General features: G+C 38.3%; 1 protein-coding gene across 1 annotated transcript; it reads left to right on the forward strand.

Moving 5' to 3' along the window:
- Positions 1–26,930, forward strand: LOC145787253 (uncharacterized). Its single transcript, XM_082598967.1, has 8 exons — positions 1–103; positions 779–894; positions 16,509–16,551; positions 16,814–16,894; positions 17,572–17,631; positions 18,576–18,644; positions 19,006–19,159; positions 26,624–26,930. The coding sequence occupies exons 1-8, from the start codon at positions 1–3 to the stop codon at positions 26,883–26,885; spliced, it is 888 nt and encodes a 295-aa protein (XP_082455093.1). The 3' UTR covers positions 26,886–26,930.
- Positions 26,931–27,110: the final 180 nt, after the last annotated feature.

The following is a 27,110-nucleotide window of genomic DNA, read 5'->3' on the forward strand; positions in this document are numbered from 1 at the left end:
ATGGAGCAATCCCGCACCACACAAGCAGTGCCAATCAACGAACAAGAAAGTTCAAGAAATGCCAACAATGTTACCGTGTCTCCAACAAGGGCGCTTGCTTCAGGTGATCATGAAAGCAAACAGTAAAATTTAAGATAATTTTTTCGATAAAAACTTAACAATTTATGTTATTCTAATTATAAAATGAATTAAGCTAAATTTAAGACTTTAAACAAAAAGTGCATAGAATTAACTTTGTGGTTTGATCATAAGTTTGTGGAGCTAAAGGCACCAGCAGCTCTGATGCGTTCCACAATGTTCTGCGCTGGCGAGACTATACCTAAGTTTGCTAAATCTAAAAGACAAGAACAAATGTTTTTCGTTTAGGCTGTTCGCTAGTCGTATTAACAAATGTATTTAAGCTATATAGGCCTATTCGTACTTTATTGAATGCGGCAGCGTTTGTTCGCCCATTTAGCTCTGCGGCTAAGCGCCAGATTTTGTAACGAAACAATCTCAAGCGGCGCTAGTTCGACTCTCGGGGTGTGGGCGGTTGAGTAACGCATTTCAAAAACAGCTTTCTATTTAGCTGTACTTGGTGAATAGAATAATTCACAAGCAACAACACTTCAACAACAATCAGAAAACTTCATTCTGTGAGTTTCGGTCTAACCCAGCGTAAAAAGCCTCGAATTATGCAAAACTACTAGAATAACCTATCAAGGCTTTGTCAGTCCGAGGATAACAATTTAAACCAACCAAATGAAATAAGCAATCCAAACGAGTAACATACACACAGCCAATTATTCAATTCCAGGTGATAAATCTCATAGTGGATTGAAAATGGGAGCATGCATTTTTCTTATTCTTCTTATCATTGTTGCATTTTGCCTTGGAATAACAGCGTTGGTTAAAGTGAGTTGAAAACGAACACTTTTACTGCCAAATGACAGGATATCCTGTCATTTGTGATGTAATTTATCACCCCATGACATCATAATGCCCCAAAAGGGCTTGCTGTGTTGCCAATCCTGGGGCCTGACAGGTTGCTTCAATTTTAAATTAAAACGTTTTTTAACCCATTTCCCTGTCAAATCTTTAAAAATTAAACAGAAATCAAAACACCAATCAGTGTGAAAAAAGCTTGAAATTCAGCAATGACTTCTAGGTCTAGAGCAGGGGGGACGAACCTTTTTGCGATCGCGAGCCACTTTGTCAATTACACATGAGTTATCGGGCCACACAACTTTTTAATTGTAACCTACTATGAAACGTTTTAGAAGCGAGTCAAGATATTATTCATGAAAAGTAACAAACGGCAAATGAAAGTAATAAAACCCACACAGTTGAAATTATCTTAAGCAGAATCGAAACATACAACACTAAAAATAAAAACAAATCAACTTGAGCTAAAAGGATAGAGCAACAGTACTTGCACTGAAGACAGTTTAATTTTCTAAGTTTAATTTTCCAGTTTAAGCGTTTGCTTTCATATGAGTAGCTTATGATTTTCTCTTTTGTTGGCTCTATCCTTTTTGCTCAAGTTGACCAAATGTTTCAACCATTATGCTCCGAAACAACAAATCAGTTAAAGAAATTTCTTTTTCAAACAACAAACATAGTACGGATAGTACTGTTACGGACAATTTTCATATCAAATGTCATATAAAACCGTTCAGGTCTACTGAATCTTAGCGTATTACGTCATGGAAATTTCTAAGAAATGAGCAGATTGCAAGACCTGTAAAACATTGCAGCTGCAGCATAACATTACATCATTGTTAAATCTTGAATTGCACAATCGTTTGAACACCTGCTGAAACATTACATCATTGTTAAATCTTTAATTGCGAGACAGGTGTGGGCCAGGCTTGAACAGGTGTTAGCCAAACTTGAAACAGGTGCTTGAATAGTTTATCATTGCTTATCGTTATTACGTCACATAAGATGCTTACGTGCGATTTGGAATATTGCAAATTATTCTTTCATTCGTAAAATTGTAGCTTGAAAGTTGGTCGCATATTTAACTGTTTTGCTTAGTGCTTGCTAGCTGAACGAAATTTCCGTCTTTATCCAAGTAATCTGTTCTGTAGTGACAAGTTTTAGTGACGTACGGTGTTGCGTTCCAATTTCGACAGCCTTGGGCTATTTTTACAGAAATACACTTTTTGAATAGACGTTTTCAAAGGAGTGTTTCTTTCGGTCATTGCATACAGACGAACTGATCCGAGAATCTTATGTTACTATTTTCCCACGAAGAGATTATGGTTTACCGTTGTGACCATAAATAATAAAGACGTGGCTTGTTAGTTGGTAGGCCAAGAAAAACTTAGAAGCACAAAAATAATAAAGACGAGTTCTTGTTAGTTGGTAGGCTACAAAACCACATAAATAATAAAGACGAAGTTGTTGGTTGGTAGTCTACAGAAGCAAAAAATTAAAGCCGTTTTCTTCTCAGTTGGTGCAGAAGAACTTAACCCTTTGCTTTTCAACGTTTTTTTGGAAGTTAACTGCTCAAGGGGGGGCCGTTTTTGGATCAAATTCAATCAGCTGTTACGTGTTATCCGCTGATGCTATTTGAACAGAAGTTGCACTGGTGTGAAAGCAAATCATTTGTATATAAGTTTGAAAAGTCATTATTTTAAAATTTTATATGTTAAACTTGATATTTCAATTTTTGCAAAGGTACCCAAAAACGACAATTTTGATTTAACTTGCCGCTATTTAATTACCGTGCTAATCCGATTTCATGCAAACTTCTGAATAACAAAGAGCTCGATCGAACGCACGAAGTGTGTGTGCGGTGTGCCGAATCATTGCATTGATTAGAATTTACGACTTGCGAGCAAATCTTATTGTAAGCTACTCACTGATTCTAAAATAGTTACAATCAAAGTAACATTGTTACACGAATTTGAAAAAAAAACAAAACTGCGTTTGTTGTCTTACATTTTTATCCTAAACTAATGCATTCCCAAACTCATGGCTAGCTTCTAGTTTTATGGAACCAAATTTCTCATAAGTAACACCTTAGCCTGCTTGAATAGCTGTTTACATCTTCGTTTGTGTATTTAGGTCTACAATTGAGTTTGTAGTATGAATATTTTTAGTAGAGAGAAGACAGTTGAACAAGTTGTTGAAATTATCTGAAATTTCTAAGTTCAAATTAGGTGCTTTTGAAATTGTGGATTTGTGTCAAGTCGCATCACAAATATCATGCAGGCCACATCATAAGTCATTTCGCTTACGGGTGTTTATAAACATGACTCATAAATTACATCCACAAAAAATACAGCATTTATATCAACAAAGCTAAGTTCGAAGCTCACTTTTTATTGAAGATTGTGTCAATCAATTCGAAATAATGCAACAGCGAATTGCCGCCAGCGTCGAAATAATGCAACAGCGAATTGAGGAACGTGCGTAAACAAAGGAAATGTGAAATAACCCACAGTCAGCAAATCTACATAAATTTAACGTTTACAAATGTTGAATCAATGTAAAAGGACTGGATTGCTGACTGGGTCCTTATTGTTTGAAGCACTAAAAATACGCGTAATATCGACAACATCAGCAAGGCAGTGATTATGTTTCTGGCCAAAAAAAAAAAAATAACTTTTGACTTCAAAGATAAAAATGATTATAACGAAGCTTCAAAGTTTGTCGTAAAACATTTTACAGAGATACAATAAACATAATCATTTTGTGCCAGATTGTGAGAAGACTTCCTAGATTCTTTCCAACCATTTGCATGATTGCAAATTATTTTCTATAACTCTATATTGCTAAAAAATGGCTTCTTTGTTGAAACAACGTGGCTACAATTCTATAAGAAATTCTTAGGCCTACTACATTGAAGTAATGAAATTTTTTTTGTGATTTTGCTGATGACGTTTTACAATATCCGAGAAGTAAAAAATAATAATGATGAATTATTTTATAAAACCGTGGTTTGCAAGTGCTTCACAAAAAATTGTTGAGGGAAAATTTACTATTAGACGTAAAACGTTTGTAAAAGAAAATTGTCGGTTTACGTATTTATAATGTTTATTGCGCTGTTATCGAATTATAAACTGCCTGTATTGTCTACCTTTGTGGTTGCCGGCCAGCTTAGAGCAGCATGCAAACCATGCGTTTTTGGTATTTGCATCGTGTTATGATTCTCGAAAATCTCCCACAAGGTCTTTATTTTTATCGTGATATTTTTGTGCCTTGTCTGTCCTGAACTTGAAGTCATTGTGCAGCACAATCCACATCGGTTTTTAGACTCAGTCTTCATTGAAAATCTTTTGTGTGGTGCATCATTTCAAGTAGTGTCTTCCCCTAAACTGTTACACAAATCGCCCAGAACCAGAACCATCGTGTTATCTTACAGCAGTTGAGAGCCCGTTATTGTATGTGTGGAATTATTACTGTAGATGTCTGACTAAATTCATGCCAAAGTTGAGCAAATTCTGCTTTCGGGATCCTTGCCGTTATTTACGGTATTTTTTGTTGATAAGTTTGGGCAGCATTTTTCCAAGATAAATGAAGACATCGGTATTGTTCGTCACTTAGATTTAGTTTTCTCAGCATTGTTTATTCATTCTTTGATCCACTAGTTTGTCCCACTTTTGGTATAATCGGATCGTTTATAGCCTAAATGGCGGGTCTTCACAATAGCCGGCCTCTTATACATTGGCGCAACGTATTCAGATGTTGAATCAATGATGAAGAAAGCTGATTTGTTGTTTGTCTTATGTGACGCCTAACTTTATGCCTCGTCTACAGTACAAAATATTTTGTAATGTACATTGTGTACATTGTACATTTTGTTTGTAGGCCTACATTACAAAATATTTTGTAATGTAGATGAAGCATTATCATCTTTATTTTGCGCTCTTTGGAACAAAACACAGTGCACTGTGAAACAAAAATACAGGACATAACAACAAGTAGGCGACATAAATCAGTGAAGGGACGCCATCGAGTTAGCTGCTACGTGTAAATGAAGCCTATCTCATAATTTTGAGTATCTCACAATTACTGTTTGCAAAAACGCTATTTCTCCGGCTTCTCCCAAAAGCATTTGCAGTGATACATTTCCTCAATTGCAAGTTTTGTCAATGAGAGCATTTCCATAGAACGTTTATTTCGAAACCAAGTTTTCGTGTCTTTATCCAAGAGAAGATTTCTTATTGTAACGTTTTTTATTCGTCAATGAATATTATCTGCTTGAAACAACTGTTTTGAATAGTTTGTGGCCTCCATAGTCTACTATTTTGATCGTGGATTGCTATTCTTCTTTGTAGAGCTGATAACGCAAAAAACGTTTGCTATTATTGTTTCTAATTAACAGCTTTGCGATCACTGGCTTTTCTTTGTAGCATAAGAAATAACGCGCTTTGTATTATTGAGGTCAAACCAAACAAAAGAAAGCAAGAGAATGCTTCTCTCTGCTCGCGCATATCGATGCACGAAGCAATTATGAGCTTATGGCTTGTCATCGCAATGTAATCCATTTCACGCTTTGCTGGAAGTTAGCTAGAAATAGCAAAAATTCACCAAAATCTTGAATTTACAAGAAAACTACACAACTTTTAGCATCAAATTTAATATCATCAGATCCGCCTGGCAATTTTAGGAAAAGTCAAGAAAAACCAAGTGCATGGCGTTACTGTGCTTCAAATAATTAAAGGAAATATGAGGGGGGGGCCAAATCCGGCCTCCCTTTGAGGAGCAAAGTGTTAAAGCACAAGAAAATTAAAGACTTTTCTTCTCAGTTGGTACTGAAGAACTTCAAGCTGAAAATTAAAGGCGTTTCTTTGTTGGTTCTTGTTGGTTCTGGTTCTGAAATTTAAATTCTTTTTGTATTTTTATGATTTTTGCAGTTAAGTTTTTTATAACTTAATATTTCGTGTGTTTGTGTAACTTAATTTTTTAATTGTTAAATTTAGCCCCAACATTTAATATGTCTACACTCGGTGGCGACAGAGACTCGGCCGTCGTCGACTTGACTGAGTTTAAGCCTGATGATGTTCTTTGCGGTCGGACAGGCCATTCTGGGGAGGGACCCAGTAACGATGAGGTTAAGTCAGTTCGAGAGGCCCATAATCTTAGAAGGGATATTTTGACTCAAATTGGGGAACTTTCTGTAGCCCTAGGTTCTTTGAGTGATAAGCGGGAACTGTTAATTTTTCGATCTAACTTATCTACTTTAGAAGAGGAATTAAGGCATTTCCATGCTCTTTTGAGTAAAATTTTTAACTTTGCAATTTTGGCAGAACTTCGTGATAGGGTAGATCCCGAATTTAACTCGTTAAAAAATAACTTCGAACAAAAAGTAAGTGGGTTCTCAGGTATGTTGGATGCTGACATACATCCTGAGGATAGCGCCTCAAATGTAAGCACTAGGATGTCTGAGAGCTCGTCACGGATAGTTGCACAAATTAACCTGCAGCTAAGACAAGAGGAGCTCCAGATACAAGCCGAGGTCGAAGCGAGAGCTGCTGAGGCCGCCGCCAAAGCTGAGGCCATACGAGCTGAGGCCATACGAGCTGAGGCCATACGAGCTGAGGCCATACGAGCTGAGGCCATACGAGCTGAGGCTATACTGCTGAGTTTGCACTCAAAGACGCCCAGTTGAGAGCTGAACAACGTAAAGAGGTAGTTTTAGCTGAATATCAATCAGAGGCGGGCTCCCGACGTAGCTCTAAGAAGGGCTCTTTTAGCCATTCCAGAAGTAAACATCAATCACAGTTTAATTTACATAACCTTTTCCAGACGCCTGTTCAATCCGTGGGTGTACCAGTGCAATCCACACGTTTTCAAGCTGTTTCAGGAGGTCTCAAGGCCGCGGCTAAGGGTCTTTCGAAAGATTTAGAGCCAAGGCCTGCGAATTTTAGCCGAACTCCTCCCCCAGAGCGTACAGGTCACGGAGCCGCCATTAGCAATAATGTTTTGCCCTCTTCACAGTTTTCTGCGCCGCTAGGTTTTGATCGCCCAGTTACACGTAGTTTGCGTGATTGTGAGAAGCGTATCGCGTGTCCTGATTTTAACGTTTGTGAGGATCGTGATCGGGCTGTGCATGTGACTGAGCCCCCTCAGCCCCTTAAGGGATATAGCTTGTCTTCTCCCGCTAAATCGAGTTCTCAACAACAGGATTGCTTTTTTGAATACCAAAATAATAGGACGTTTTTCGATAAGGCGGCCTTGATTGGTTACGTCGGTGTCACAATCAAGGTGCAATGCCTCGCGATGGCTTGCTTTGTATCTTCAACGAGCGTGTTGTTTTGGTTGTAGAATTCTGGTGCGATGTGTTATTATCGGTTATGACCTGAAGTAACCTCTGATTACGAAATCTGTATTATGTAAAATGTGTTTTCTGGAATCATTTTCCCTACGTGACCTTCTAGAGATTTCTGTTGTTTACATTTAAATGCTACGTGACCGAACGATGAGTTCGTGTGATGCAACATTACGTAACCTTCTCGAAGTTAGTGGACTGAACAACCAACTATAAATAGTGGTGTAGTTTGTGTAATGTTTATTTATTATGATGATTATTATTGAGTTGGTTATGAGAGTTGTGCTATGAGTTGTGGATTGGTAGTTGATGCAGAAATTAGAGTTATTTGAGAAGCCGTTCGTTAAAGTTCTTCAAGAAGTCAGATTATCATTTCGCTAGTAGAATTATTCGACATTTAATTGACTGCTTTTCGGTTATAACCCATTAAACTACGTCATTGAATCTTTCCAAGTCTTTTTCCTGGTAAGAGATAGAAAGAAAGCGTGACATTCTGGGGGCTCGTCCGGGATAACCGAAAAACCGAAGAATACCGAAAGATTTATTGAAAGAATAATAAATTAACAACAAGCTGTCAAAATGGCGGATGCCGTCAAACATGAGATGATTGAAGGCTTACGGAGCATGGCTGAACGAATGGGGCTGAGTGACAATGAAAAGTCTCAATTTGTGATGGAAGAGTATCACAAGATAATGGCCCAAAAAGCTCAGCGAGAAGCTGACGAAAGAGAAGATAGAAGAGCTGCTCGTGAGATAAGGAAAGCAGAACTTGAAGCTGAGGAAAAGCGAGCACAACTTGAAGCTGAGGAAAAGCGAGCACAACTTGAAGCTGATGAAAAACAAGCACAACGAGAAGCTGAGGAAAAACGTGCACAACGGCAGTACGAAGCAGAAGTTGAAGAAAGAAGAGCGCAGCGCGAAGCAGAAGCTGAAGAAAGAAGAGCGCAATATGAATTGGAAAAGTTAAAACTTGAATTAGAAAGACAAAAGCTGGACATTGGTGAGCGATCTAATTCTACTAATGATAATGCTCGAGATGTTATTGTGGCGCAAGTTGGACGTCCAGATTTGCCATCATTTGTTGAAGAAAAAGATGAGTTGGATAGTTATTTGTTAAGATTTGAAAGATATGCTACAATAGCCAAATTAGAGAAGTCGACGTGGGCTACCCAGCTGAGCATGTTATTATCGGGACAAGCTCTTCATGTATATTTAAGACTTTCGCAAGAAGAAGCCATGAATTACGACAGATTGCAGTTAGCTCTGTTAAAGCGATACAATTTTACTGAGCATGGATACCGTCAAAGATTCCGTGAGGCAAAGCCTGAACGACACGAAAGCCCAGATCAATTTATCGAACGTTTAAGAAACCTTTTGTTAAAATGGTTTGAACTTTCGGGGGCCGAACAATCATTGGACGGATTGGCAGACCTTATAGTTAAGGAACAATTCACAGATTTATGTTCAAAAGATCTGTCTGTTTATTTAATGGAGAGAAGTCCAAAGACTTTAGAAGACATAGCCAGTGTGGCGGAACAGTATTTAGTTGCTCATGATGAGAAGTTGTCGACTGAAGAAACGTTGTCATGCGATAATGACGAGGAGCAAACAAATAATTTTAAAGGGGGTGCTGTTCCAAGAGAAGTACGTTGTTTTAATTGTAATGGCTTAGGTCATAAGTCTGTTAACTGCCGGAGAAAGACTAATAGAAATCATCAGGAATCGAGGAAGTGGTGCAATCGTTGCAATGGGCAAGGACACGAAGCGAAGGAATGCAAGAACAAGTCGTTTTCCCTATTCAATCAGTCTGGAAAAGATAAAGACACGGACGTTTATCGATGCGGTTGTGCGTTAATGATTCCTGAACCCACGCTTGACGAGGAGAAACCGGATAAAGATGTTTGCGGAAAAATAATACCTGAAGATTACCTGCCAGTAGTAGATGGAAAAGTTGGAAAAAAAAAAGGTAAAAGTTTTACGTGATTCTGGTTCTACGGGTATAATAGTGAGGAGAGATTTGGTTAAAGACAGTCAATTAACGGGAAAAACTGGAATTGTGATGTCAATAAATAACACTTCAATCCAAGGACCGTTAGCGAAGATATATATCGAAACTCCATATTGTAGTGGGACTGTGAAAGCGTTATGTTTACAAAACTCTTTAGTTGATCTTATAATCGGAAATGTTATTGAGAGAGATTCTGAAGTTACTTGTTATTCTTGTGGCAAGAATGGTCACTTTGCTCGAGATTGTTCTGCAGATAATCAGCAACGATCTCACGATCGCGGATGCTACGAGCGCGAAGAACCGAGAAGAGGCAGGCGACGACCATTTGGAGTTTGCTATAGATGCGGTAGGCGCGGACATTTCGCCAGGGAGTGCGTTGCTGACGGCGGACATTCGGAAAACAGACGTTGCCGTGACAACCATTGCTACCGATGTGGGGAGATTGGACACATAGCCAGGAGCTGCCCTTTTGATGAAAAGGCTTGCTACAACTGTCACAGAGAAGGTCATCCCGCCAAGGACTGTCCGGAGAGGAGGTGTTTCCGATGTAGGAAGATGGGTCATCTCGCTCGCCGATGCACTGAAGATGTTGAGGACGTTGGAGACTTTCGCCGAAAACGTGACTATTGTTTTGAGAAAAACTATCGTTGGTAGATCATGCAACGATGGACTTATGAGAATTGATTATTGAGTAATTAATTGTTTTGTGGTGTGTTTTGTATTGATTGTGTTGTTATATTGTTTGCAACAATATTCTAAGGGGGGGCGTATGACACAATCAAGGTGCAATGCCTCGCGATGGCTTGCTTTGTATCTTCAACGAGCGTGTTGTTTTGGTTGTAGAATTCTGGTGCGATGTGTTATTATCGGTTATGACCTGAAGTAACCTCTGATTACGAAATCTGTATTATGTAAAATGTGTTTTCTGGAATCATTTTCCCTACGTGACCTTCTAGAGATTTCTGTTGTTTACATTTAAATGCTACGTGACCGAACGATGAGTTCGTGTGATGCAACATTACGTAACCTTCTCGAAGTTACTGGACTGAACAACCAACTATAAATAGTGGTGTAGTTTGTGTAATGTTTATTTATTATGATGATTATTATTGAGTTGGTTATGAGAGTTGTGCTATGAGTTGTGGATTGGTAGTTGATGCAGAAATTAGAGTTATTTGAGAAGTCGTTCGTTAAAGTTCTTCAAGAAGTCAGATTATCATTTCGCTAGTAGAATTATTCGACATTTAATTGACTGCTTTTCGGTTATAACCCATTAAACTACGTCATTGAATCTTTCCAAGTCTTTTTCCTGGTAAGAGATAGAAAGAAAGCGTGACAGATGGTAATAATATGCCATTTGTCTTCTTTAAAAATCGTGTTACGGCCTTGATGGCAGCTTCTCCCTGTAAAGGGACTCGTTTGACTTTGTTACAAGCAGCTTGTGTTAGAACAGCTGCGCAAACGATTGCTAATTTGGTTTCCGACACTCCTGGCTTGTCAGAGGAAGACAGGATAGAAATGTCGTTAGCTCGCTTGTCCCAACGTTTTGGAGTTCGTGGAGGTCTTTTTGCCGAACCAGAAATTAGAAAGTATCGCTATGGTAGCAAATTGACTTCGATCTCTTCAAGTGATTTGAAAGAGTTTAAAGATGAATTGTCGCAGTGTCTGCTTTACGCGCAAGCTTATGGTCAGTGTGATAAATTGGAAGGACGTTTTGTTTTGGGTTTGGCTAAGCGACTCCTGTTTGACGCTTAGCAGCGTTATCTTGACTTTTTAGGTGATCAGTATGGTGGCACTGATGAGCCTACGTTTCAGAGTTTATTCGATTTTGTAGTACGGGAGGAAACGCGTTAGTCGACTGATTTTAGCATTATGCTAATGGGCGATTCTGGTGAGTCGCAGCATTTTAAAAAGTTTGGCAAAGGAAAATTGCCTTCATGTCCGGTTAGGCAGACGTCAGTAAAACCCCATGATAATGTGATTTCAGGTAGTCCGCAGTACTCGACTGCTGTTGGCGCACCGCGCGGTGGTGAGGCCAGACGTAAAAACCTATCGGCATGTATTTATTGTTCGTCACGTGGTCAAGTTGAATATCATTTTTTGTCTACTTGTAAAGATTTTTTGCGCTTGATACCTAAAGATCGGAGAGATGTTATTGTGAAAGCTGGAAAATGCTTGAATTGTTTGCGCCAGCATATGGTTAGGGACTGTAATCATGCAAACAACTGTCGTCAGTGTGGGCCTAACAACGATAGGAAACACTATTTTCTTCTGCATGATTTTTATGTGACACCACGTGAATCTCTGGATTTGATCGGCAAAGATGATGCTGGTGCCAGAGTTCCTGTGCGTAATGTTAAGATTGGAAATGTTAAAGCAGCCTTTAACCGCGTTACTGCTGCTCGTGTTTTGAATCCAATGACTGGCAAATCGAAGTTGGTGTATTGTCAGCATGATCCTGGTTCGCAGTTGACATTTGTTTCGAGTGATTTGGTGTGCGAACTTGACCTTATACCGTACGATAAAGCGTCGTTTAAAATGGATACTCTGGCTGGTCAGAAACCTACTTGTGCTGACCTTGTTAAACTCAACATCCAGTCGTTAGAGACGGATGAACTGTTTTGTGATATAACTTCGGTGGTTAACCCGCTTGGGCTGACGATGTTAAAACTTTACCGCATAAGCAGGATTTAAGTGGCTTCTGTCATTTTCATGACGTGAATATGTTTCATTTGAATGATTGTAGTAACCGCATGCTTTACTCACTCCTCTCGGTTGGTTGGCTTGTGGTGGTAAGTCACCCTTAGATGAAAGCGTTGCTAATGTGTGCAGAGTGCAGACGTCTTCAGAGTCGGATGTCATCTCTGGCTTTCCGCGTAAAATTGAGTCTCGTGATATGGAAATAGCAGACCTGAATAAAGTCATTCAGGATTTGACCTTGCAAAATGAAACCTGTGAATTGTCTCGCAATGACATTTTGGCTAGAGAACTTGTTGAACCGAATATTGAGTTGAAAGATGGTCGATTTGAGATACCTGTACCGTTGAAGGAAGATATTGATTTACCTAACAATTTTGTGTTGACGTCAGATAGAGCAGCTGCTTTATAGAAGAAGGCTTTAAAACAACCTGAACTTCGTGATTTCCTTACCGACACCATGAAGGATCTTACATCTAATGGCTATATTGAGCGTGCTGGTGAAGCAGGAAGTGTAAAGGGATTTGAGTGGTATTTACCATACTTTGTGACATCACAATTAAAAAAGCGTATTGTTTACGATGGCAAGTCTGAATTTCGAGGAACTTGTGTTAATGATGTAATGTTTTCGTGTCTTGATTTGTTAAACCTTCTGGCAGATGTTTTGGCTAGATTTCGGCTTGGTAGGTTTGGTTTCATGGCAGATGTGACTAAACACTTTTTTCACATTTTGGACACTTCAATACGCAAGTCCAATTTTATTGAACTGCTTACGTACACAGGCAGTGCCGTTCGGATCGTGAACGAACGCCCCTTGGTACCTTTGACTGACGACCCTAGGGATTTTACTGTCATCACCCCTGCCTCACTTTTGCCCCCATACTTAGACCCATACTGTGCTGTCGGGAAATCACATGATCGTGACCAATTAAGAAGGGATTATCGGTTCAATTTGTCACTTTCTCAGCAGTTTTGGAGTAAATGGATCGATTTTTACTTGCCAGGGCTTCAGGGCCGGAAAAAATAGTTAAAAATGGCCGAGAATTTGGAGCCTGGTCAACTTGTAGTGGTGGGTTCTCTCCAAGACATTGGTAAACGTGGGAAGTATCAACTTGGGAGGGTGCATGAGGTGGTCCCACAAATTAGGAAAGGGAAGCCTGTGGTTCGTAGAGCTAAAGTTGCCCTCTGCAACTATGATGAGAGTACAGGGAAAGTGAAAGTAGACTACGTGTTGAGGGATATTTCGTGCCTCGCCCCGTAAAGAACACTTAAGTGTTAGGGTTTGAGCCTGGTTCTGTCTGCGGTGGCCAACCCTTGTCTGAGCCCAGAACAGTCGGTTATTATCGCAACCATTGTATATAGCGTCATTTTTGCGTGTACCTATGGTACCAGTTTCATGTATCGTCGTGTATTATTCTTATTGCTGTTCATTTTTTTGCATGCCCTTTGTATTTGCGTATTAACTTAAACGTGAGTGATTCAAACAATTTGTGTATCGTGTGTTTTTGTTTATTGGCTCAAAATTGTCCTTACATTCTTTTTTAGTTATGCCATGTTAGACTGTCACAACTAGGGGCCCCTATGTTACGGACAATTTTCATATCAAACGTCATATAAAACCGTTCAGGTCTACTGAATCTTAGCGTATTACGTCATGGAAATTTCTAAGAAATGAGCAGATTGCAAGACCTGTAAAACATTGCAGCTGCAGCATAACATTACATCATCGTTAAATCTTGAATTGTACAATCGTTTGAACACCTGCTGAAACATTACATCATCGTCAAATCTTTAATTGCGAGGCAGGTGTGGGCCAGGCTTGAACAGGTGTTAGCCAAACTTGAAACAGGTGCTTGAATAGTTTATCATTGCTGATCATTATTACGTCACATAAGATGCTTACGTGCGATTTGGAATATTGCAAATTATTCTCTCATTCGTAAAATTGTAGCTTGAAAGTTGGTCGCATATTTAACTGTTTTGCTTAGTGCTTGCTAGCTGAACGAAATTTCCGTCTTTATCCAAGTAATCTGTTCTGTAATGACAATTTTTAGTGGCGTACAGTGTTGCGTCCCAATTTCGACAGCCTTGGGCTATTTTTACAGAAATACACTTTTTGAATAGACGTTTTCAAAGGAGTGTTTCTTTCGGTCATTGCATACAGACAAACGGATCCGAGAATCTTATGCTACAATTTTCCCACGAAGAGATTATGGTTTACCGTTGTGACCAAGTACAATCAATGTACCAGAATGCTATGAGCTATGTGCTTGTTGGGGATGGACACAGTAACACTTTCAAAGTAGGCGTAGGTGTGAATCAGGGTTCTGTATTGAGTCCACTGCTCTTCATCATTGTCCTGGAGGCCCTGGCACTCGAACTGCGCAGAGGCTGCCCTTGGGAGCTGTTGTACGCTGATGACCTTGCCATTATCGACACCTCATTAGAGTCACTAGTTGACAGAACCGCCGCCTGGAAGAAGGGAATGGAAGCAAAGCCTAAGAGTGAATATGGGTAAGACCAAAATAATGATCACTGGCATCAACCAGAACTCCCTAAGAAGATCAGGAAAGCACCCTTGCTCGGTATGCCTAAGTGGAACCGGTAGCAACTTTATCTTCTGCACCAATTGCTCCCACTGGGTCCACAAAAAGTGTAGTGGAATTAAAGGGTCACTCAGATCGGACCCACACTACTCATGCCCACGCTGTCTAGGCACAGCAAGACTAATACATTACAGGCCGGTAAGCGAGGTTGAGGTTGAAGGTGGCACACTTGACGTAGTAGCTGACTTTTGCTGCCTTGGTGATACCGTTTTCTAGAAGGGGTGTGAGCATGCGGCTATAACACGGTGCAAGTCAGCCTGGAAAAAGTTTAGAGAACTCCTCCTTATCCTCACAAGCAAGCAACTTCCTTCTGCAACCAGAGGTCAGTTTACTCCAGTTGTGTGAGGAGTGTCATGCTCTATGGCTCTGAAACGTGGGCTACTTTAGCAAGCACCGTCAAGCGCCTACAACGTAATGACAGAGCGATGGTAAGATGGACCTGCCTAGTCAAGCCTGAAAACAAAATCCAGTTTCGGACTCTTCTATCAAAGCTCAAAATAAAATACATCAGTGAAGTCCTCCAATTAGGCAGACTGAGATGGCCTGATCACGTTGAGCGCAGCTCAAGCTGGATCTCACAGGTCAGATGTGTCAATATCGCAGCACAGCGGGGTCAAGGTAGACCAAAACTTTCTTGGGAAGAACTTGTAAAACGTGACCTTGTAGCCCTGAACATGGACTCTGCCAACCCAATAAATCACGAGGTGTGGAGGGGAAGACTTCGTTCTCGACAGACAGACAGGCCACACCCTCGACATGAGGATTAATTTATGGCCTGATGTATAATCAAAATTGGTTGATGATGATGATGATGAAACAAAAGCCCATGCGAATCATACAGCTGAAGCTATCTAATGCAGCATTGAAGCATAAAATATTAAAAAATAACATTGAAGCATTGAATTTTTTTGCTTAGTGAGATTTTTAGAAGGTTTTTTGCTTGACTAAGCGTTCAATATTAGGTCGAACAGACGATGTGGCAACTCTCAAATGTACACTAAGATTTTCATCTATCAGCCTCGACCTGTAACGACCTGTAGCAAAGGAAAGGTGTACCAGTGAAGGCATAAAACAGCTTTGAGATGTCTTTTGTCTTTAATGCATGAGCGATTGTCAAATTGTTTTGCGGCCCCACAAAATTCTTTGACGGGCCGCATGCGGCCCGCGGGCCGCAGGTTCGTCACCTCTGGTCTAGAGATTCGTAAACTGGGCAGTCCATCATGATGCCAGGCTACTAGTGTATTGAGTCAAACAAAGTGTATTGATCAATGCACATTGATCAATACGCTTTGTTTGATACACTTATGCCTATACACTTATGCCTAGTGGATAGAATATTTCACCAACAAAAACACTTCAAATGTAAGAAGAAATTTCATTTTGTCAATCTCAGTAACCGGCCTTACGTTAGTGGTTCAAATTCTCTACAAGTATGCGAAATTGCCAGAGATAACCTATCAGAGGATTTCTCAGTCCGAAGATTGAAAATTCAACCAACAAGTGTGAGGTACCTAGGCACAAGTTAAGGTCTCCAGCGTGACCGGCCTCAAGCATGCGGCAACTAAACCAATAAGTGTACGTCGGAAAGGCGTACACCGATGCATAGCGCTCAAGTCCACTTTCCCGCAATGCAGGATAAAGATATGAAAAACAAAAACAAATAATTTTGAAGAGGATCTGAGGTGTTGACTATCACTTTATTTTTTATGGAAGGTTGTAAAAAAATTCCAATGATCTGTTTCTATCATTCTTGTGTATATCGCATATGTAAAAGCATGCGTCGCCACGAATAATGTGTGGAAATATATAACATGTTTATTTTTAGGTTTGTAATTTAAAATCTTATTATAGAGATATATAATGTAGCGTTAGACTTCAAGCTATAGTAGCACCTATTTTTTTAAATTTTCTATCACTTTTATTTCTTTCTTAGGTTTCCAACGATACACAAAATGAGATTCAAGTTATTCAGCAAGGTGAGCAAGAACTAACGCATGAATTTGTGCACATGAACAAAACCTTTTCTGCACAAGCTAAACGGCGCTGATAGTGTTGTAAATGGATTAATCTATCCCATTAGATACAATGCACCATTCATACTAGTTCTTTTTTTAGTTGAAGCGCTGCAGTGTTCCTAACTCATAGGCTGTTGTACGCTTATCGCTATGACATAATTGAATATTTTTTTAACGTTTATTTAGCGTACAATCTCGAAAAAACATTTTTTATCTTTTACAGAAAACGCCCTGCTCGAAATCAGCAGTGGAAAGTTATATACGGAAAACAGGAAGCTGGAATTAACTTGCGCAAACCTTTCAAGTAAATAATATACAATGATTATCATGGGTTTGTGTAGCTTGTTATCTGCGGTCAGCAAAACTTTGAGTTTTAAGATTTAACAAATCTTCTCCATATGTGCTGGCTATATTCCTTGGCGTTTTCCAAAGTTTCAAATAAATAAACATGGAATACTTTCTTCAATCCAATTTACCTCAATTTTTGTTTGTTGTCAATATTTTGTGATTTGATAACGAAACCTCTTGCACTTGTGAAGCAGATACACATTTTTTAAACCTTGTCTTGTTTTTTGTTTTTCCACCTCTGGGTTATTGTGGTGTATTTACTAACATTTATGTCAGAGATAGCAATGCAGTGATTTGTATGGCTTGAGTGTAGGCCTACTACCCGAAATCTGCCTACTGGAAGCGATTAGAGCAATATACAATACATGTATCTGTGATGAATACATTGTTGCATTAAACACACATTGAAGTAAAATAGCATTCTACATTATGCAAAGACTATCAACCAGTAGCCTATCAACTATCAAGGTACGTTTGCAAATAACAAAAACTTATTAGAAACTTATTGAAGGCAGAAAACTCTTGGAGGAATTTTTGTTTCTATCTGAAATAAAAACATGTCAACATAATTGATTATCAGGTTCGCTACCTTCGTTTAACAACAATACACTTACAACTTATATTTTCATTTAGATGTTCTGTCAAAACTTCAAGATGACGTCATGAAGGAAAGAACTCAATACATTCATAACGGTACGAAAACCACTAACCTGGTGTGTTTACAAAATACACGCCATTGAAAACAATGCCTCTCCGCGTTAGGTCGTGCGACAAACACTCGTTCCTTCATCCGCAGATCAAACATCAATGTTTGCAACTTTGATGAGGCGCACACGCAATATCGTGGCAACCTTCACCATCATGTACAAACAAACCAGTCCCGACTCCTTCCTGCAGGTTCTAGGAGTTTCATTGTGGAACTTAGTTATGGGCTGGTGTAGCAGTAACATGGCTTTTACTTTTTGTTTGTTGTGTACATGGCCACCTGGAGATGCGGCCTGATTTGTCACATTTTGCAGATTTTGATTACAGCTCCTGCTAGTGTGTGACTGACATTTTTTGATGTCTCCTGATGATATAAAAGCTTTTTGTTGCCTTGGAGAAGCAGTAGCAAATGAGAAAAAGTAAGTTGGAAAAACTCAATCAGACTGTTATTGAAAAACTAACAGTCTGACTGGAATCTTCGAAATCAAATTGTCTTTGTTTTTCAACATGTGAGGATGTTAAAACCTATTGTGTCATCTGGGGAAAACAGTAAAGAAAGCGTTAAAATATAATTTTTAGGAAAATTTATTTAACGATTCGCACAAAGCTAGCAAAATCTGGAAATTTATGCAAAATGTGACAAATCAGGTCGTATTTTTAGGTAGCCATGGTTGTTACAATTCTTTTCTTCAAATATTATCGGTTATTTTCTTGACTCTGTTGCGTTAAAACGTTTTTAAATGATGATTTTTTGTTCATTTGTCGTTTCCATAATATATTTTCAACTTAACGACTGTGCAGTGGACGGTGTACGGCAATACTTGGTCTATTGAGTTTCAGTAAACCTTCCTGTACCATTATTTTCATGTCGGTTACATATTTCAACTTTACTAACATTCGGTCATTCAACTAACATTTATTTTACATTTCAGATGCAGAGTTGAAGGAAAACTTGACGAGATTGCACCAAACGTTCAATAATTTTAATGTGACTGTGCCAGGTTAGATATAATTAGAATTTCGTTGAATTATAAACCTACCGGATTTAACGGTGAAGTTTTACAAAAAGCTCTAGCCCTATAGGCCTACCGCATAACACAATCATGTAAGAAAATCACTTAGAACCTAACTTACAGTATAACTTTTTAGTTTCAGTAGAGAATTCGCTTTTTGATATACCACAAAAAGGAAAGGCACAACAACACAACAGAGTTGAGCACAATACAAATATTGTTACACATATTTACAAATAATTTTAGCATTCAAACGTTTTTGTTTTAACCTTCCGCATTTTTTAGGTTATTGCGTGGCAAATAATATTTAAACATTGAACAATTTTATATAAACCTCCAATCAACACAGAAGCCGAGCCTGACCCTGGATGGTATACACCTGGTAATGGTTATCAGTATCGCTTGACACCTCAATCAAGAAGATGGAGAGATAGCAGAACATCCTGCCAAACTATGAATGGGGATTTAGCTTCGGTTGGAATGAGAGATTTTGACATACGCATGTGAGTGATTCATTCACTGAATAGGCCTACAATGTAGCCTATCCATGTAACAAACCAGCAGAGTTTTTTTCATAAAATAAAATTTTGTTAGCCTAAACGCTCTAAATAAGTAAAGACAGGTAGAACTCCACAAGGTTTCGAGGGATCTCCTGAAACAAAATTCTGAAAATGATCTGATTCGGTTAAGGACATGTTGCGATGAGCAGCTTTTTTCTGTATGATTTGCTGCATTTTTGCGTTGCTGAGAATATGGAGCAAAAACAGAATCGACTCCCAGATGTCAGTAGGGAAGGACAAGATTGTTGAAGTAATTTTTTGATTTATTTTTGCTTGATATGTCACACAAGCGATAAAATATGTGAAATTTGTAAACAATCACACTCAAGAAGATATTATTCCTATTCTCGAAAAACTTATTGTCGCAAGATGGCGTATGTGACCATCCATGTAACTTCCGGACTTCCGGAGGCCTAACGTTCTTGGGAAGAATTACAAACACTGAAAGTTTCTTAAAATTTGTTTATAACTAATGATTAATAGAATGAATAGGTATTTTTTTGTCGTATCCAAGCTTTCGTCGAGTGGTTGAAGATTTGCATGTAATTATAGTGATCGAAGATTTGAAAAGCAAGAAAACCAATCTTCGTGTCCTCCTTCGGGCATGCCAATAGGTGTCTTACCAAAGACACAGGTACATGGTCTTGAGCGGTGTCGAACTGGCATCGCGTAGTACCAGGGCTTTCACCACTCGGCAATGCACCGACACTCCGACAGTGATGGATGGCGATATATTGTAGGCTATCTTTCTAAATGGTTTGAGCACGCTTCTCCAATCAGCCTTATGTTTTCCTCAGTGTAACGGTTCATAAGTTACAAAGTTTACCAACAGATTTATTTTATAATTTCCAGATGGACTGCAATGCACCAATATACCAAATGAAAAGTTATAACTAGAGCCAGTAAAAGTCAAGTCATATTTTGAATAAAACTAGCCTACGCTGTTATGAGCTCTATTTAGGAAGTTATAAAGTCATAAAAAGTTATATTTTCTGTTTTAGGTCATGAAATGTGACTTTTAATCTTTACTTTAAAATGTAAAGATTGCACTCGAGTAACTTTGTAAATGTAGTTCAAGCAACTTCTGTAGACATTGAAATTTAATAATGATTGGATGAGAAAGGCAATGAGAGTCCAGCCAATGCTATAAGTTTAATAGACTGACAAACTTATATCTCAAAATATAAAGGCAATCCTGAGAAGAACGGAAAGGTCAATGGTGAGAGCAATGTGTGGGGTGAAAACGAGAAGGGAAAAAAGGACTAAAGAATAGTTGGATATGCTAGAGATGAGAGAGACCATAGACCAACTGGCAAGGGCAAATGGAGTAAGATGGTATGGACATGTGATAAGGAGGGAAGAAGTTTTCTTAGAAAGACACTAGATCTAAAGGTGGATGGGAAGAGGAAACGCGGTCGTCCAAGAAGAATGTGGAAACAACAAGTGAAGGATGAATTTAAAAAAGTCGGACTGAAGGAGGAAGATGCAAGGGACAGGGTGAAATGGAGAAAAGGGATTAAAACAATTGCTGCGAGGAAACAATCGGCCACCCCCACTAGTGGGGAACAAACCGACGATGGATTATGATGATGATGATGATAAAGTTGCATATACACAGTTCAGGAGGCCTATGATGATATTAATTCCCTTGATTTGGGAAGCGACCCAGTGCAACTGAGAAAATAGATGAAAAACGCAAAAAATGATGTAAAAGCAATTGTGGAGCTGAGTATAGACCTGATATTTCTTCAGCATTGTAAGCTATACAAAATTGCTAAACTTTCAGCCTACTTCGGCATCTGTGGAGCGATCATTTTCTTTTTTGAAATCCATGCTTCGTCCAAACAGAAACTTTGCATAATTAATTAATTATTTAATAATTATTTAATTATGCAAACATTGTGTAAGCCTACTACATGAAATTGTACTTGAATGCTTAGGGGAGAGTGGGGTTAGTTGGAAGGCGGGGTTAGTTGAAAAATGGTCATTTTTTTAACTCTTGATAACTTTTTTAAATATTTGTTGCCAACATGTGAAGTAGTTTATAAAAACACATAATCCATGTTAGTTTCGATTTGTTGAGTCAAGGTATACCTGTTTGGCTGACAATTTTGTATTTTCTTACTTTCGAAGTAAAATTTTTGGCGTATTGAAAAACATCTTATGCGTCGATATCGTTAAAGATAGGCAGAAGTTTTTTAGTGTGTGTCAGCTGTAGGTGTTCTACAACACTAAGAAATAAACAAATTTTAGTCCAACGCACCATGCTTCAATATTTTAAGAAAATAGTTTGTCATATGTTAATGGGGCTAGTTGGAAAATAGTGGGTGGGGTTAGTTGGAAAACGTTTTGATAACGGTATGACTATGTAGTATGATACGAGTATATCGTCGTGGTATGATAATAAGTAGTATAAGCTCCAATGTACTTGTTTTAAGCAGATATACATTGTAAAATTTTAATTTGAATAACTTGGAAAGTGCTACATATGCGGCATCACAAGTTTTAACAATGCGTTTATTAAAAAATGTTTTTACGATGATTTGATGTAGAATTCATTGCATTTTGATTTTAAAGCAAGTTAACATATTTGCTTACAACCCCATGTTAATGTTTGTTGGTTGAAAAAATAGTATCCAGTTCATTGGTGGGCATCAAACTGACGTTTTTCAACTAACCCCAGACATGGGGTTAGTTGAAAAATCCATTGTATGTTTGTTTATTTTAAATTTTTATTAAAAGCTTAATTGACTCAATACTTATTTTTGGTTGTATGATAGAGGACACCATAGGTGATAATTTAAGCCGCTTCAAGTTGTCAGGTTATGCACGAATTGTTTTAAATTTCACTTTAAAAAAAAATCTTTCCGACTAGCCCCACTCTCCCCTATTGTTTACACTTAAAATCAAACAACCAAAGGTTTTAAACTGTAGTCAAGCAGTGCATCGCTTTCATTGCAAGGGTGGTAAAAGGCAAAGCCCCTCGACCCTTGGAGTGGCGAAGAAGGTTCAAACGAAGAAGAAGATTGCAATTAATTAGTTTCTATAGGCTAATCACATTTTGAATGATCACAATCAGTGGCAGCTTGTCCTAATTAGCTGCAAGGCTGAAGTCTGCCCTGCGAGGCTAGGATTTGGGTTTTTGAATCTATATCTTTTGTCTTGGTGTAGCTTACATTCTTCTTCTTCGTTTAAACCTTCTTCGCCACTGATTCGGCCAGAGATTCATAGTAAAGGGATCGCCAACCCGGCTGGATATCTGCCAAGCGGAGTGTGAAAATGTTGCCAGATATTTTTAAAATTTTTTAGAAGTAGTAGTTGCCCAAAACTTGCCCGTAAACAAACGGAGAAGCTTTGGGCGAGCACTACTCTTTAAAAATGCCACAAAAATAATTTTTCTAAAAAATTAAAAAATATTTGGCATCACTTTTACACTCCGCTTGTCAGATATCTAGCCGAGTTGATCATCCCTATACTATGAATCCCTGGATTCGGCTCTGCCTTTTACCACACTTGGTAAAATTAGCCTACATTTATGTACCATCATAACACAAGTGCGCAATTTAGTTAACAATGATGCTAATCCTTGGTATAGTAAGTTTTTAAGTTCTTTCAGTAAAACATTTTTGCAGACTATTCATTAAAACTAGCCACGAGGCGGCAGTAATCACAATACTCATTTCAATCTTCGTTTTAGTTTAAAACAATTACGCTTGTTTATACAAATTTACAATAAAATTGAATAAAATTTCTTAAAACTTTTGGTCTGCAGTAACTCGTAAACACTTTCACCTGCTTAATACAAATGCTCCTCAGGATCAGGGTGTTACACGTGGCCTACCCTTACAACACTGTTCTATTATTTTGTTACGGTTGAATGTCTTCCACGCTTTCGACCGCGTGATCCATTCAGGATTCAACTTGAAGTCATAGTAACACCAACCACCAGTTCTTCATTTTGAGTTAGTTGCTGCATAGCATTTTTTCACATATAGCCTAAGCTAGGTGGGCAATTGTCCACCTAGTCCCTTCGCTTGACCCCCTAGCCCTTTTTTTGCCCCCCTAGTTTGAAAGTAGGTGGGCAATTTTTAAGACGTAATTTTTGTTTAAGTTTGATCCTAGTTTTATCTTAAAACAGCAAATCTGTAGTTTTTCTACATTGTTATTGAACACACTTTACTTTTGCGATTTATCAGCGCTACCGAACGCGGGAATTCGTTGTATTTCATTGCAGTTATTTTTATATATTTATGCTATAGCAACATTAGGTGGCATCACTAGATGCCTACATCATTTCTTAGGAACGAAACCTGTCTGCCAACGCAGCTACATCGCGATTCTCACAGCTTTTACCATTAATGACTCATAGACCCAGGAAGCTGACTTGAGAGTGTAACCCTACCCCTATGTCATCAAAATAGTCCTTTCCAATTTTAATAAAAGTGATTCGGCAATTGCTTCTTAACGAAAAATGATAGGGAATATGTTTTGGTACGATGAGAATCGTTGCATTTTTATATTTTTAACTGGCTAGCAACATGATCTTCTAAATTTCCAAAAGACATGGAAAATGATTTGCAAGACTAAACAATAGCCAGGTACCCAAACCTTAATCATCAATGACAAAAGAACAAGAAAAGTGATAGGACAAGCTCAGGGCCGTTGACAGGATTTCTCGGGCCCAGTACCAATTTATTTTCGGGCCCCTTCATCGACAAAGTTATGAATACAAAGGTTGTGTACAAACTTTTATTGATGTCGCTTAACCCTCTGTCTACCGAAAAAAAATATACAAGTTTTACTATTGGGGTCCATTGGACCCCAAATTTCCAAGTACTTGTTTTGGACAAAAAAAATCTGCTCAGATGATGAAATTAAAGCTCATTAGCAAAGGACGTAAGAGACTTCAAAAATCATAGCTTATAAACACTGTAGAAAAACCAAAAGTACTCGAAATTTAACAAACAAGTCATACAGTAGCCCATGCACAAACCAAACTGATACGGAATTGGTCTATTCATGAGCAATGGTCAAACTGTTGAGAGATTTGATTTTTGGATTTGGCTAAAAAACGCATATTAGGCCTACATATTAGTTCACAAGAAATATTGTGAGTTTATAATTATATTATCGCATTCATTGCAAATGAATTGCGAATTTTCTAGGCAAACGTTGAGTTTGCAAATAGTAGGCTACAGAATTGTCTGCATTTTTGGCTTTATGTCGAAGCTGGTAATCCAGCAAGCTCTTTTCCTAGTTGGATCTAAAATTTTCTTCTCTTTCATGCAGGCATGCTTCAACGTTGTGCTGCTATTTTCGCCTTGCAATTGATGCCTATATCACAAAAGCATTGACAGCAGTGACATCGATTATAATTATTGTAAAATAGAGCTCTCGGCCATCTTCTCGTCATTCTTTTGGAACTGTATTTGCTAAAAATTCTGTCAATAGTGTCGACTACTCTTTTAGTACTGTTGTGATACAAGATTACTTCGAATGCAGCAGGCTTGGGGTCCATTGAACCCCACGGTACAAGATACTATTATTTTTTTCTATGCTACAAAATTTTGTTTGAGATCAATAATTATTATATGGTCCTAAAAAACAAGAAAAGCTGTGAAAAGTTAAAATAAATCAATATCGTATCTGCTATATGTCCTGAGAAATCGCAGACCAAAATTTGTTTTGGGGTCCATTGGACCCCACGGTAGACAGAGGGTTAAGCATGGTCATTTAACAAATCTTGCGCAATCTTAAAACTTCTTGAACCGCAAAACTTACTATCTCCATCTAGTGATTGCTTTTTTGAACTTTTATTTGTCACATGGCGCTAGAGTATTACTTCCCGATTTCATTGATGTTTCACTGGTCATTCTAGGCTCACCAGAAGAGAATTTATAGCACTGCAGACAGTCAGAAAGTTTTCAATTTGATTTGGGAAAGGTGTTTGGGCCTAGGTCAAACATTTGCTGATTGCTGCAATCTGAAAAGCCGTTTTGGTCTAATTTTTAGTGCAGAAATAGGAATAATAATCTTCTTATCTGTGCTATTTCAGTTTTTGAGTTTGAACAGATATTAACCAGTTTATTTTGAAATTCGTGTTTCGAGTAATATTTGTGGTTAGGGAAATCACTAGACTTATACTAGACTAAATTCTTATTTTACTGTTTGGTGGCAAAAGTGGCTATTTTACCACCAGAAAGCCGAAGTGGGCCCGATACCCAAAAGGGGGCCCGGTACTTTACCATCTGACGGCTGAAATGGTTGTTTTAACCTCTGATGGCAATTCTATTAGATCTGATTATATTAAGATCTTGATAATATTTGAAGTCGTGGGGAATTTTTTTAATCCGGGCATCCTAAATATTTCGGGCCCGGGTCCAAAAGTACTACCTAGACCCCCCTGTCAACGCCCCTGGACAAGCTGCATAACAGGTTGTGCATTATTTTTTATTTCAAAAATAATTTTTTAATAAGCATAACAGTTGGGAGAAACTTTGCAGCTTTTATCGATTGAACTTTTTAGATTATAAAAGTGATCAAGTAACGTTTTTGATACTGTTCACATTTTGAACTATTATATTTCTTTGTCAGTTAAAGAATGAACAGCTAAATGGAAAGCTTCAGCAATCAGCATACATCTAGAACTTATGAGCCTGCCTTTGACCTTACTTATAATATTGGTAATGTTCCATTCAAGCAGATTATTATCAATTTGTGTTGTGAGTAGGCTACCTCAAATTTTGTGTGAGATTTTAAAAGTTTGAATTATCGAAGTTGTTGCCTGATTTTCATCAAAATGAAATACCAGCTCTTTAGAATCATCTAATTCTGCAAAGATGCAACTCACTATGATATCTTAGCAATTGTGTGTCATATTATTAATTATCATAGTTGTTTCTTTGTACTTTAGTACAAGAGACCTCTGCAACTAAATGTTGCTAGATTAAATTTTATTAGGCTACATTATTATTTAGAAGATATTGTGGGCGATAATGAGTATAGGAATCAATTATAGGCTATATAGGTCCCAAAGTTTAGCCTAAGTACAATATGTCTTTTTACTCACAATTTGCCTAAGCAATCTATATTTTTACTTGTTTTACGCTCGGAAAAATGCCCTTTTTCCCACCATTTACGCGCGAAAAGTGCCCTTTTTAACATAATTCGCTCGCTAAAAATGACCTTTTTTGAAAATTTGTCCACTTAGTCCCAATTTGTGAAAAGATGCTATGAGTTGCTGTGGGGATGGCCTAGTGCTAATAAAATTTGTAGACACACAGATATTACACAAGAGAGTTAACTACCATAATGCCACTATGTAAGATAATGTAGGGCTTGTAGGCTACAATACACAAGCTAAGCAACGTCTTGGCTATTGGATTTACAAATTGTTTATATTGTCAGCGCCATAGGACGAGGACTAAGACTCAGACGGAGCGCATGGATAGGTGTCCATGATGTATCAAAAGGCGAAGGGAGCTTTGTTTGGGTCGATGGAGTTGCAGGCACTGAAGCGAACATCGTTTGGCAAAAAGATGAACCAAATAACGTTGGTGGGAATGAAGACTGTGTTGAAATCCACCCTTCTGCATCGTTGTCGTTCGGAGCAAATGATGCTCCATGTCACCTCAGGTTCATTGCCATATGCGAAAAAGTTTTGGATTAGAAATGCCAAAATCATTTATTGATCATCTGTTTATCTTAAACGTAACAAATCGTATATTTCCATGGTAGACCTATATATTGAGCAACAGTTTTTATTATGATACCAAAGCTAACTTAAATTTGATTCAACGGATGGATTGCCGTGTTTTTCAAATCACATCTTTTTATAGTTTTTCACTATCAAAAGTAAGTGAAATCAAACGAGCAGAGATCGTAACTATCTATC

Source organism: Aplidium turbinatum, chromosome 18, assembly GCF_918807975.1.
Source record: "Aplidium turbinatum chromosome 18, kaAplTurb1.1, whole genome shotgun sequence".
Lineage (NCBI taxonomy): Eukaryota > Metazoa > Chordata > Ascidiacea > Aplousobranchia > Polyclinidae > Aplidium > Aplidium turbinatum.